We start from the raw sequence: 12,924 nt of genomic DNA, 5'->3' as shown, positions 1-12,924 counted from the left end.
GACCCCCCGGCTTTCATTCTCTTGTCTGTCTTTTCTAAGCCTTTCAGCTGCCCCCACTCAGGTTCACCCTTGGCTGTGCTGGCGCACACTTTATACACACTTTATATAAAGATATGCCTCCACGCTCCCAGGGCGGGTTCCTGCCTCAAACCCCGCCCTTACAGGAAATAGCTCCGGGAAACAGCTCGGGGGGAGGGTGCAGCCGTTGCCAAGACAACCCCTGCAGGACTGACTTCCTTCCGCTTGGTCGAGGTTCTGATGGTCGTGATGAACACCACCCAGGGTTTTTATATAAGTAGATTTGATTAGAAATGTTTAAAAAGAAGGGATGTTCAGTTTTATCAAATGCCTTTTGGCACCTATGGGGTCATAAATGGCTCCAAGAAGGAAAATTAGTACAATGATTGCATTAATAGATTTCCTGATATTAAATATTGAACCCTTAATAAACCCTACTTCATTAAAGAATATGCTTTTATTTTTATTTTTAAATATGTATTTATTGATTTCAGAAAGGGAGAGAGAGAGATAGAAACATCAATGATGAGAGAGAATCACTGATCGGCTGCCTCCTGCACACCTCCTACTGGGGATCGAATCCACAACCTGGGCATGTGCCCTGACCGGGAATCGAACCATGACCTCCTCGTTCATAGGTCAAAGCTCAACCACTGAGCCATGCCAGTCTGGCAAAGAATATGCTTTTAACATGATACTGGGTTCTGTTTGCTAATATTTCACTTAATACAGGCATTGATAATTGTGAGACTGGTGTGTTGTTTTCATTTGGAGGGGCCTTGATATTATAGCTAATTTCATTTGAAGGCTATAAGCTTTCTTTTTCCATGCATATCTATCCATGATCACTGAGAGACACTACTGAGCTGCTTAACCAAGGTATCTATTCTTTAATTTTGTTTGTTGTTCCCCATTGTGAATTGCTCTTTCTACCCTGAATTTTTCCTTCAAAGTTCAGATGAAAAATTAATGCCTAACCCTCTAATCCAAGAGTTGGTAAACTATGGCCTGTAAGCAGGCCACATATTTTTATAAATAAAGTTTCCTGGTAACAGACACACCCATTAGTTTAAGCATTATTTGCAGCTGCTCTCAGGGTACACAAAACCTAAAACATTACTATCTAGTCTTTTACAGAAAAAGCTTGCTGACCTGTGCTTTAATCCTTTATTCCTTTAAGCCATATCCCATCTTTTTTATCTTTTCATGCCAGAGAAAGAGTAGAAAAAGTCACCCGCACCATTGTTTTTCTAAAGTCCAGACCAACAGAAAGAATGTCTTTAGATGAAAACCTAAACCCTGGACCAGGCCGGTGGCCTTGGTCTCACCTATGGTGAGGTTTCTTCAGTGTAAAAGGTAGTATCACTTTTCCAGGTCCCCTTCTACTGTAGACTCAAGGAGTTCAAGAAGCTGCTCAATTCTTTGACTAAACTAAACTAAAATACATTCTGCATTTCTTCAAGTTAAATACAACTAGTAATTTTGTGAGTAAAATACAGTTTGGCTCCTTACTTCTGAAAGCAAACTCTCCAGAGACATAGGATCCATTTTGCTGTAGACATTCCATAGATTCAAACTCACATCCTGCAACTGCAACACAAGGGCAAAAATTTAAAGTAATACAGAGTCAATATCATTAGAGCAATCCAAATTATTTTCTGACATTCAGAAATGACTATCTTTGTGAAAATTCAAGTGATTAGAATAATAAATGTTATTTTGATCAGTCACATTAGAACCTATACATATTAATAAATGATGTCCCATTCAAGGAAACTATCTTTTCAGAAACTTTAGTACATTTAAAAAAATACATATATTTTATTGCTTTCAGAGAGGAAGGGAGAGGAAGAGACAGAACCATTGATTGGCTGCCTTCCGCACACCCCCTACTGGGGATCGAGCCCACAACCCGGGCATGTGCCCTTGATCGAATCAAACTGAGGATCCTTCAGTCCGTAGGCCGACGCTCTACCCACTGAGAGCCAAACTGGCTAGGGCCTTTAGTACATTTTTTGAATATCTTCAATGATGGGCATACATATATACATTTATATACATACAAATGCATATACATATACTTTTTTGTCCTTGTTTAAAATAAAATTTTAATTAAAATAATACATGTCCATGGTTTTAAAAAATCAAATAGTACTAAAGGTTTGTAATTAAAAAAATTGTATTCCCATACTGCAACCTTTCACAAACCTCATTCCTCAGAGACAACCACTTAAAAGTCTTTCAACATTTCCTTCTGTAGTTACCTCCATATTTTATTATGATATACCTATATCTCTATTTTTTCTTTCCTTATTTTTATTATTTATTTTTTAAATTTATCTTTATTGTTGAAAGTATTACAGATGTCTCCTTTTTGCCTGCACCCACTGCCCCACCCCAGGACTTCACCACACTATTGTGTGTGTCCATGGGTTATGCATACATGCATATAAGTTTTTTGGTTCTCTTCCCACACACCCATATATTTCTATTTTCTTGATTTACCAATTTAGAAAATAAATATTGACTTATGGCAAAGATACAGCTTTTCTACAACTATCTTCATTCCCATACATTTTCTCTACACATACACAGACACTCACACAACCTAACATCATCTAATACCATTATATGATTTTTGGTTATACCAGTAATTATTGTTTATAATATTAATACCATATATATTTTACTTATTGCTGGCCAGGTACATACTATACTACCACATATTTTTAAAAATATATATATATTTTTATTGATTTCAGAGAGGAAGGGGGAGGGAGAGGGAGAAAGAGAGAGATAAACATCAATGATGAGAGAGAATCATTGATAGGCTGCCTCCTGCACGCTCCCTACTGGGGATCAAGCCCGCAACCCGGGCCTGTGCCCTGACTGGGAATGGAACCGTGACCTCAACCACTGAGCCATGCCAGTGGGGCAATATTTGTTGCTTTTTGAAAGAAAATTTCTTCTCTTCTGGTATCATTGCTCTATCTTTCTGGAACTTATACTTGTTGGCTATCAGACTTTGTGGATCAGTTCTCCATGTCTTAACTTTTTCTCATATTTTCTATCTCCTTGATTGTATTAGTCTACATTTTGTAGAGATTTCCCTACATTTACCTTCCAAGTCCTCTATGATTTTATCAATTAAAATTTTCCAGAGCGATTTTCCTTACATTTCTTTACCACAACAAAACACTTGTTCTTGGGTTGCCAAAAAATCTTAAATTTCTCTGGGCATCCTAAGGAGAGTTTGTGCCTTAAGTTTCCTGTATATCTTAAATTATCTTGGGGTCTTATTCAGTTGGTTCTTTTTAAAAAATTTGTTGTTTTTTTTTTCTTTTAGGTATTTAATCCAATGTCTTGTGATATTTGCTGGCCTGCTTATATTTTCAAATGGAAAGGCTGATTGGAAGCTTTATGCTCTCAGCAGAGCTTGTCAACTACCAGGAAGTTTTTCTGGGGAGAGCAGACAGGAAGGAGGCTGTTATTCCAGGATCCCTACCCACTTATAGTCTAAATGTCAAGATGTGGAGAGCTTTATTCTCAGGCAAGAAATGCTACACTAGCCAATGAGTTCTCTCTTTTTTTGTGTCTTATTTTTCAGTTTCTTTAGAGAAACCCACCCACTCACCCCATTCCTTGTTTTTCCTAGGGTGGAGGTGGCAGTTGGTAAATGCCTGGTTGCCTGTCACTTGGGAGAGAGTGGTGGGGGTGTGGGGAAGGAGGCACAAACTATTATATAACAACTTTCAATTAATCCCTTGATTTTCAATACTACCAATTTCCATCCTTTATCCCTCATTTTATCTTCTCCTTTATTATTGATTTAATCTATTTGGTCTCTTCCTCTGTATTCTGGAATAGCTTTTAAGTGTGTCAAATGATTAGATTTTTGTGGGGTAATAGATTTGATTTCTTTTTTTTAATTCAAATTTTAATTCTATTAATGAATTTTGAGACTTATTATAATCTTTCCTTGGACGTCATCTATCTCCCTTAATTTGCTTGCCCTATCTACCATATCTCATTTCTTTTTACAAACTCCATTCTTAAAAAATACAAAAGAGGTATTTTTCTCAATTTTTATTTTCTGGAGAAATCTTTTTAAAAAACATGCTGATCTTTTCCTGCATCTAATATGCTATGGTCTCTTTCTTATATCTGTTGAATTTTTTCATAAATCTTATTCTACTTTTCAATACAAAAATCTCATGTATTGAAAGGTGAATAAATGCTCGCTATATGGTTACCCTCATTATTCAGAAGTTTGCTATTAGAATCCTCTCCTTGGGGAGCTAGTTGATGTAAATTTATATTACCAGGTCACAGTTCCAGCAGCTGGAGAATAAGAAGAGGCTGGAGGCAGGGAAAGGCCTAGCAGAGGAACTTCCCTATACTGCTTCCCAGGAAGAGTTCTCTATATCCATAACTGAGTTTGGTCCAGCCTAAATACCAAGTGAATGCTATGTGGAACTGGGCTTCCTTTCTCATGCTGACATCAGGGACAAAACATCCTCTGAATTAACAACTTTCTTTTGGATATGGCCAAGCAATAAAACAGAAGTTAAAAAAATTAAGTTATATATATATCTGTAGTTTTCCTTCTCTTAGCCTTTGATATGTGAATCAGAGTGGAGGAGAGTGTATAATGCAGAGCTGATCAGTAGGCAAAACTGCTCCATACCTTAAAGGACTGGGAAGGACAGGGTAAGGAGAACTGTGAGTAGGGGGTTGTAGTGGGGAATGAGATGGAGACACAGGAAAGTATTTGAGAGAATGAAAAGTCAGCAGCTACAGAGAAGAGCAGGATCTGAGAAAGGGATCTTGAGATATTTTTCTACCCCTGCCCTTCCTGTGACCCACCTCACCTGCCCCTTTTGTCCCTCCTCCTCTGCTCTTACTGTATGATATATGCTGTTTCCTCCTCACTGCACATCCCACCCCCTAAGAACACTACCCTACAGTAAAGATCTACACTGCCCTGTAAAGGTTTTTTGAGAGGGGATTTTACTCCTTTGGGTTGTGACTTCATGGTGTGATGCGCCTTAAGGCAGGAGCCAGAGGGCTGCCTCATTTGGGTTGCATGAATCATGCAGCTTCCTAGTGCACTGCTTTCCAATGCTAATCTAGCAGCAGCCCAGGCTTTGAAGCCAGACTCTCTGGACTGGACCCCAGCCCTGCTGCTCTGTGACTTTGTGAAGTTCATTTAACCTCTCTGTAAAATACAGATGGTAACAGTACCTACTTTAGAGGGTTACTGTAAGAATTAAAGTCAATTCATATAAAGTGGTTAGGATAGTGCCTGATATATAGGAGGCACTCTATAAATGCCCAGTTTATATAATTAATTAACAATAAATATTATCATTATTGCTAAAAATAGAAACTTTCTCTATATCCTATGGCATTCTCTCCATTCCAGCCCCTACTCTTCTAAATTAGAGAGCATTACTTCCTATCAGGGCAGGTCCAGCACAGCCTGGTGATGCTCTGTGAGCTGTAGTCCGTGTAGGAATACTGTGGTTTTTAGAGCAGGAAAAGTGAGGTCAAGTGGTATGCTTCTCTTCAGCACTTCCCTATAGGCCACGCTCATCCACATTACAGAGTCTGCCAGGCAAACCTCCATTTATTTCCTAGGGACCTGCTACTTCTCAGAAGGAGGGTAAGAATTAGCACTGGGCCTTGCTTCCAAAGGCTCCACTTACTCTGTCCCTAATAGTATGCCTCCCTCTCCTGGTTTCCTGTGTTGTGAGCAGGTCATCTTAGTGGGGGGATCCTTGGGAGGCAAGCAGATCCTGCGGTGATGCTACTAACTTACCAGGCCATCCTCCCTAATGTGCACTCTGGATGATCTCTTCTCCCAGACTCACTCATTAACCCACTTACCAAATATTCATTGGTCATCTCCTAGATACAAAGAACACTAAAATAAAAGGTACTATTCTTACCAAAATAGCTAACCCTTTTATTTCTCTAGTACACGGTACTTATACAAAATTCTGCACGGTCCCTTTCCTTGCTCTTGAATAGTTCGCAAATTATATGAATATCTGAGAAACAAATAACAACAAAAAGAACACAAAGACTCTGCTTTTGTTCTCAAGAAGCTTCCAGTCCAGAGTTCAGGGGCAGGTGGTTGGGTTGGTGAAAGGAGGTATATGACAAATGTATAACAACACAAGATAAGCACTGTAAGAGAAGTCAGCTTAGAAATCTATGGGAGTAGACTGGAGAACAGTGAACTCAGAATGGAGAATGGAGAGGAAGGAGGACAGAGAACTCCAAAAAGAAAGAACACAGGAGCTCAGTTTGGGGACTAGCCTTAAACAGAAACTATTTTCCATATCAAGTATTTTAATGATGCACACCCACATTGTGGGCCCTTCATAAAAACCAGGCATACTACTTTTCATACATACCTCATATTTCATGGTAAAAAATCCATCCCCTCCAATGCCCTCAAGTGCAAAGGCCTGTACAATTGGCCATTTCTCCACTACAAACATATCAAATATCTGCAAGTGACCTAGAGGAATCAAATACAACAACATGTATCAAATACCATCCTGGATATAACAGTCTAAACCTGATCTAATGTGGTTAGACAGGCATCATTTCTCACAAGTTCACCACAGCCTCATCTAGCAAAATAAAATTGAGACAGATCGAATGGTTAGGTATTAACACTAGAAATACAAAGTTAAAGCCAAGGAAAATTCAAACCATAAACAAGTTACATAAATTTAGATTTCTCTATAGTATATTTTCACATTCTGGTTTCCTAAGCAAGCAAGCAAATAAAGAAACAAATAAATAGTGGCCTATTACATCTGACTTGCATCAGTTAGTGGATATAATTATTAACAGACCCAAACTTGGCTTCTCTCCCTTAAGAAACATATCCAAACAACTTCCTCAAGGAAAAATTACCAAATCAAAAATTTTCCTTTCTTATAACAGTATCTTCAATGTGCAAGCTTTTTTGTAAAATAAGATATAAGCACTGTTAAATTTGTTGATTTTTTCCTATATTTTTACCCATCATTTTTGAGCCTCACTGTCAGCATATTTTTAACAGCTACCTGATTACTATTTCTTATTACAAAGAGGCCCCACATCTACACTCTATGTACACTAAGGGGTACACACTAGATGGCAAATGTGTAAATGCCCTGCCAGTTTTTCTATCTGACTGTAGGTGGCCTGCTTTGTTGCTGCAGAAACTTCGGTTATGAATACAAGCTTACATAGTTCCCAAATTCCTTTCTGCCTCAGCCTCTGACTTCAGTGACAATAGATCAATGGGTTTCCCAGCCTCCAATGAAAGGAGAAGTAGGGACATGTGATTCACATACCATCCAAGCAAGGTTAAAATGTCTCACTGCCAGACACTCACCTTGGGAGCTATAAGGAATGCCAATTCTACTGCAGTCTCGAACCATGTCCACAAAGCTGGCAATTTTAAATTCTTCTGCAGCTTCCTCATCTTCATACTAAAGAGGGAAATTGAAAGGAAAACAGGCTCTGTTAAGACATCATGCAAAGTCCCATATTTTCTCTTCATTTTATCAGAGTTGCCCTCAAAGAACACTTATAGAAGACTGTACCCAAGAGGGTGTTTCCAAAGCCACATTTTGTTTGCTGGTCGAAAACACTGTCATTCCCTTACCTCACACCAATGCCCTCAAGTGCAAGTCAACTCAAAATGGACCAGAAATCTAAATGAAAGATATAAAACTTGTCCTCAAAAATTCCCCAAATACTTACATGGAAAGGATTCTTGATGTATATCAGGACACAACTGCCATGAAATCCTAAATCTCAAATCCCAATCTGATTCCTAGCCTAACCCTTGAAATGGGCCCAAAGGGAAACAGAAACAGATACCAAGAAATCTAAACACATAAATATCAGAAAGCTTATCTAATTCTCCTGGAGCAGTATGTAGGCACTAGCCCCCTGAGAGAATGTGTGCAGGCTGGTAATGAAGCAGGGTCAGAAGGCAGCTTCATAAGCCTATACTAAGCCCCGACTTGAAGAGTCCCTTCTGTCTCCTTCAGGCGCACAATTTATCCATAAGTTAGCTGCATAATGAAATATAAGAAGTTCCACATTCTGCAATTTGATTTTTTTAGGGGACTCCTGTTCCAGATCTACACTTTCTTGAAAGAATATTCTTAAGAGTGTCTCTAAGTGCCTATTCTATCTTTTCTCCTTACCTCATTTTCAGTCATGCAGTGCAGATGCAGATTTCTCCAATGTGCCACACAGGGTATGAGATAGCGATAGTTTACAGGATTACAGTACAGATGGACACTGTCTGATTTAATTAATATAATTACATCTGTAAGAGAAATAAAATTAATAAGACACAAGATTGTTAAAGGCATTTTCTTTAGACAACTTCTGCTCACATAGTTAGTAAAACCATTAAAACGATTTAGCAGAGACAATATAACAAAACTCTAAATTGAAAATTTTTTAATCTGGCAGTGCACTACAAAATGACTGAAGAACAGTCAAGTGTGGACAGCAAGGAATTCCTCGTCCCCATGTGACGTTCCCACAACTGTGGCTCTCTAGAGATGGCAATGCAGGTACAGGATAAGTAAAAAGAACATCCTTCAGGGTGTTTTGCAAAAGTGCTGCATAGTCAAATCTCTGGTACCAAACTCAGCTGTGCACTTCACTGCAGAGATAAATTCCAAATGGACACTCCCCAGCCTAAAGCAAGTGAGGCAGGAAAACAGTAGTGAATATGTCCAGTGGCTAGTTCTCCTACAGACGTCAGTGTCTAAAGCTCTTGGCTGCTGGCTCACTGGGCTCAAGGGACATTGTCTGTTAGCTTTGGGAAGGGTTATTGTGTACAGGGGTGAACTCTATACACAGGAAAGGCTGGAAGGAAGGAAGGAAGGAAGGAAGTAGAAGCAGGTGGACAGGGCTTCTAGAAATAGATCAGCAGCTCACAGATTTAAGGACTAATCACCCAGGGGTGGGTCAAGTAAATAAAGCAACCCAGGAATGCAAATAAACTCAGAAAACTAAAAGAAGAGCCATGGAATGGGGCAGGACTATTAAAGCAGTTTGAATACTGAGAAAGAAAGCAGTCATAACTTCCAGAAGAAAAGCAGAGGCTCCATCCCATGGCTCCTCAGAGAGCAGACCATTAACAAGATGACATAGGGAAGTTGCTGGAGGAGGTGGCTGAGGCAGAAGGTTTAGGGTGATGCCAACACAGTAATACAGTGTGACAGACCATAATCCACAAAAACATTGAGCCCAATGAATACTGACCATAGCTGACCATACTGCTGGGTGCCTCTTGAAATAAAGTTCCATGCTGGTGGCCTTTTAAAGCACTCTGAGCTGCACACCTGGTCAGACCCAAGATGTTCTAGGGAACACAGTATGAAGACTGTTGACTGTTGGGTAAGCCCTGGAGTCCAAAGGTGGCAAGGGGTGGGAAAGGGGCCCCCTCTCATCTGCCGGCTTTCCTTACATAGGCCCTCTAAAAGCGCCCTGCCCTAAATCACATGTACCTCGCCTGCTGAGGAGGGAAGAGTCTGATGTCACTTAGAGAGCCCAAGGCTTTCTGTGTAGAATATACTCTGATACAGCAAAGACTTAAAAAGAAATATTACAATAGCTACTAAATCTAATTAAACACTCTCAGGATTTCTTAGGGCTGATGTCATCACTGTGAACAACATTTAATAGAGTACATAGTCAGGTAAGAGAATTGGATAAGATGTAAACTATTTTAAAAGTTTCTTTTTAAAAGTAAGTCCTTCGTGTTGGCCTCTTTTCCTCTCACATAATAGAGACTGAAATGTAGAAGCATAAATCTGGTGATCTCAGCTTTTTAACAACTTGAATTTAAAAGATAAATTTATTATTTTGAAGAAAATGCTCATTTCATAAGCACCCATTGTACCAGGTGACAGGATAGACAAAGGAAAAAATAGTGCACACCTTTGAGGATTTAAACCATTTCCTTAATTTCAGTACTACAATGTCCTTAGCAATATTGGTTGCAGTGAAATGTGTGGCCGGTATGAGCATCTGTCTTTTTATAACTCTTTAAATGAGCTGCCAGGATGAAGTCTTTCCAAACCAATAGATGCTGTACAGTGTAAGGAAACTTTTTAAAAAAAATAAAAATCTGAAACTGTATTTGAATTGAAAAAAAATTTAATGGCAGAAATAATTTCAGCTTCTTTCTGCACTTCCAAAAAAGAACGAAACCTTAAATCATTCTACAGGGATAGATACTATTAAAGAATTAGATACTCCTATTCTGTAGATAGATACTACAGAAGAATTTTCACATATAGACCAGGGTTTCCCAACCTCAGCACTACTGACAGTTTGGACCAGATCATTCTTTGTTGTGGGGGGCTGCCCTATGCCTTGTAGGATGTTTAGTAGCATCACTGGCCTCTACCCATTCTGCCTAGTTGTGACAATAAAAAATGTCTTCAAATGTTGGCAAATGTCTCCGGGAGGATAAAACTAACCCCAGTTGAGAACCACTGTACCAGATCCTCACAGTAATATTATATCAGCATCAGATGTTTGCTTTCATGCGTCCCCCAGCTGCTTCACAAGAGCTTTCTGTCTCTTGTCCAATTTGATTTGTCTATTCCTGTGTCTCCTGACCCGTCTGGCAGACAAGTCATGATGCTAAGTATGTGATATCAGAGATAGCTCCTGGGCATCAGCCCACAGCAGCATCAACACAGGGTGAGTGTCTCAGAGCTGAGGAAAAGGGAATGTAAGCAGAAAGCCTTCATTGTAGTCACGGGCATCATCATGAATTAAAGTCACACAGGAAACAATTCCCAAAGACAGAGCAGGACAAAGAGCCCTTGTTCCTAAGCTGAAGATCCACATGAAGTCTTCCTTGTAGGAGTATCCTGCAGGCTCATCTTTGACTCACAGCTGAAAGTGCTTTCACAGGACAATGCACATAATCTGAACCTCCCACATGTAGAGGCAGTAGGCAATTCAGAGGAGAACTAGTATCTTGTCAAGAAGATATAAAGCCAAATACTGATGCTTACTTTTTTCTCTACAGCAGAATTACCCAGTGAACATATTCTTGACAACTACTTGTTGCTAGTCTCTAATCATCCAGCAGATGACCTACAAGAGCATATTCCTTAATATATCAGCAAAGAAGCAATGTTTTTTATTCATAAAAAAGTAAATTTATTGGGGCTTCAGGCTATTTTAAATTTAATCATATGTTTCCATAAAAAGACCATGAAAAAGGATCTGAAGAAAAATAATCACTATTACTTTTCACACAGAGTTTACCAATATGTACTTACCATCTAGAACTTCTTCAGAAAACCCTGTTTTCTCAAAATCACTGGTATTCTGATTGTACAAACCAAACAGAAGATAATTTGCCAGCTCTCTGCAGCCTTCATTGTACCTGCTATCAATTCCTGCAAGGCAAAGAAGACTCTGATCAGCTGTACTATGGGGAGCAAATGAGCCCAAATAGTTTGTCCCTGCTCAGCAAAACCCTAATGCAGTGATGGCAAACCTTTTGAGCTCGGCGTGTCAGCATTTTGAAAAACCCTAACTTAACTCTGGTGCCATGTCACATATAGAAATTTTTTGATATTTGCAACCATAGTAAAACAAAGACTTATATTTTTGATATTTATTTTATATATTTAAATGCCATTTAACAAAGAAAAATCAACCAAAAAAATGAGTTCGCGTGTCACTTCTGACACACCTGTCATAGGTTCGCCATCACTGCCCTAATGAGTAAGTAAAAGGCAATAACCTAGACCAGTCTGTACCAGAAACCAAACTAAGCACCTCTCTGTGAAAGAAGCAGGCCTCAGCATCAAGTACCCTTACTTGGATTCAAGAGACAGTCAAACAGCACAGATTACTGAAACTGTTAATTGCCAAAAAGCAATTCTTGAGGATAGAAGAAATCAGAAAATATAATTTAAGTCCTATCATGGCTGGTTAAAGATTTTGAAATATTTTCAGTTGGAATAGGAATAGGTGTCAGGAAAATATCACTTCTCAAAAAGACCTTTACCAAAACATGTGGGATCAACTAAAGGAGAATTAAGGTGATTTAAAACAAACTCAAAGAAGTGAAAAGGACAAGTGACTGGAACCACACATACCTAAAATTTCACAAATATTTATTAGGCCTAAGGCACTGTGCTGGATACTAGTGTGTGTGCTGGGCCTACAAATGGTCCTCATGAAGTTTATAGTCCATTGGGTTGGGTCAGAAATAAAAAGGAAATGAAATAACAACTGCCTTCACTACTGCCTTTCAATGCCATAGACACATATACTACCTGGTTCCTGGGTATCTGTGAAGGCCCAGAGCTCAGGGATGTGTTAATGGCAGGAGTCAGCTGTCTGTGTGAGACTGAGAAGGAGGAGTTGGGGCAGAAGGAGCTCCAAGAATGAAAATATGGCTGGAGCCTGGGAAAAAGAACTGCCAATGGTCATTCAGACCAGTGAAAAGTAATGGTCATTCAGAGCAGAGAGGCCTCGGGACTGCCTATGTCAGAGGACTTCTAATATGGGAGGACTCCTTTCTCAGCTGCGATAAAAGCAGCACAGTGCTGTTCTTTCCCATCCAACAGTTCAGTGAAGGGAAGGGTGAAAAAGAATCAAAAGCAGGAATAGCCTGGCTTACATAACGCCAAAAGTTGAAAGGGCTACGAAGTTAAAAATAACCAGTGGATTGGATAGGCCTAGCATGTCCCCTTCTAAGGGTTCCAGTTACATAAATTGCCACATAAATTGCTAACATTAAAAGACTGACCATGTAAAATTAAAGATAAAAGAAACTATATGTAAGTACTGTGCTCTAATTGATAAAGTTGTTTCCTATAGGGTATTATGGGTTAA

The 12,924-nt window shown here is 39.2% G+C and overlaps 1 protein-coding gene across 2 annotated transcripts in view; it reads right to left on the bottom strand.

The window, feature by feature from the left end:
• The window catches only part of LOC102251932 (chromosome unknown open reading frame, human C20orf194), a 129,830-nt gene that overhangs the window by 98,199 nt on the left and 18,707 nt on the right, over positions 1–12,924 (bottom strand). For both annotated transcript variants that reach the window (XM_005874696.2, XM_005874694.2), the window contains exons 3-7: positions 11,355–11,474; positions 8,241–8,365; positions 7,418–7,514; positions 6,441–6,547; positions 1,531–1,608 (exon numbers count right to left, since the gene is read on the bottom strand). In XM_005874696.2, coding sequence (XP_005874758.1) covers positions 1,531–1,608; positions 6,441–6,547; positions 7,418–7,514; positions 8,241–8,365; positions 11,355–11,474 — 527 coding nt within the window. The remainder of the gene's footprint in view (positions 1–1,530; positions 1,609–6,440; positions 6,548–7,417; positions 7,515–8,240; positions 8,366–11,354; positions 11,475–12,924) is intronic.

The sequence above is a fragment of the Myotis brandtii genome, unplaced genomic scaffold (genome assembly GCF_000412655.1).
Source record: "Myotis brandtii unplaced genomic scaffold, ASM41265v1 scaffold45, whole genome shotgun sequence".
NCBI classification, from domain to species: domain Eukaryota; kingdom Metazoa; phylum Chordata; class Mammalia; order Chiroptera; family Vespertilionidae; genus Myotis; species Myotis brandtii.
The sequence above is the reverse complement of the archived record's forward strand: the minus strand, read 5'-3'. Positions and strand labels throughout refer to the sequence as shown.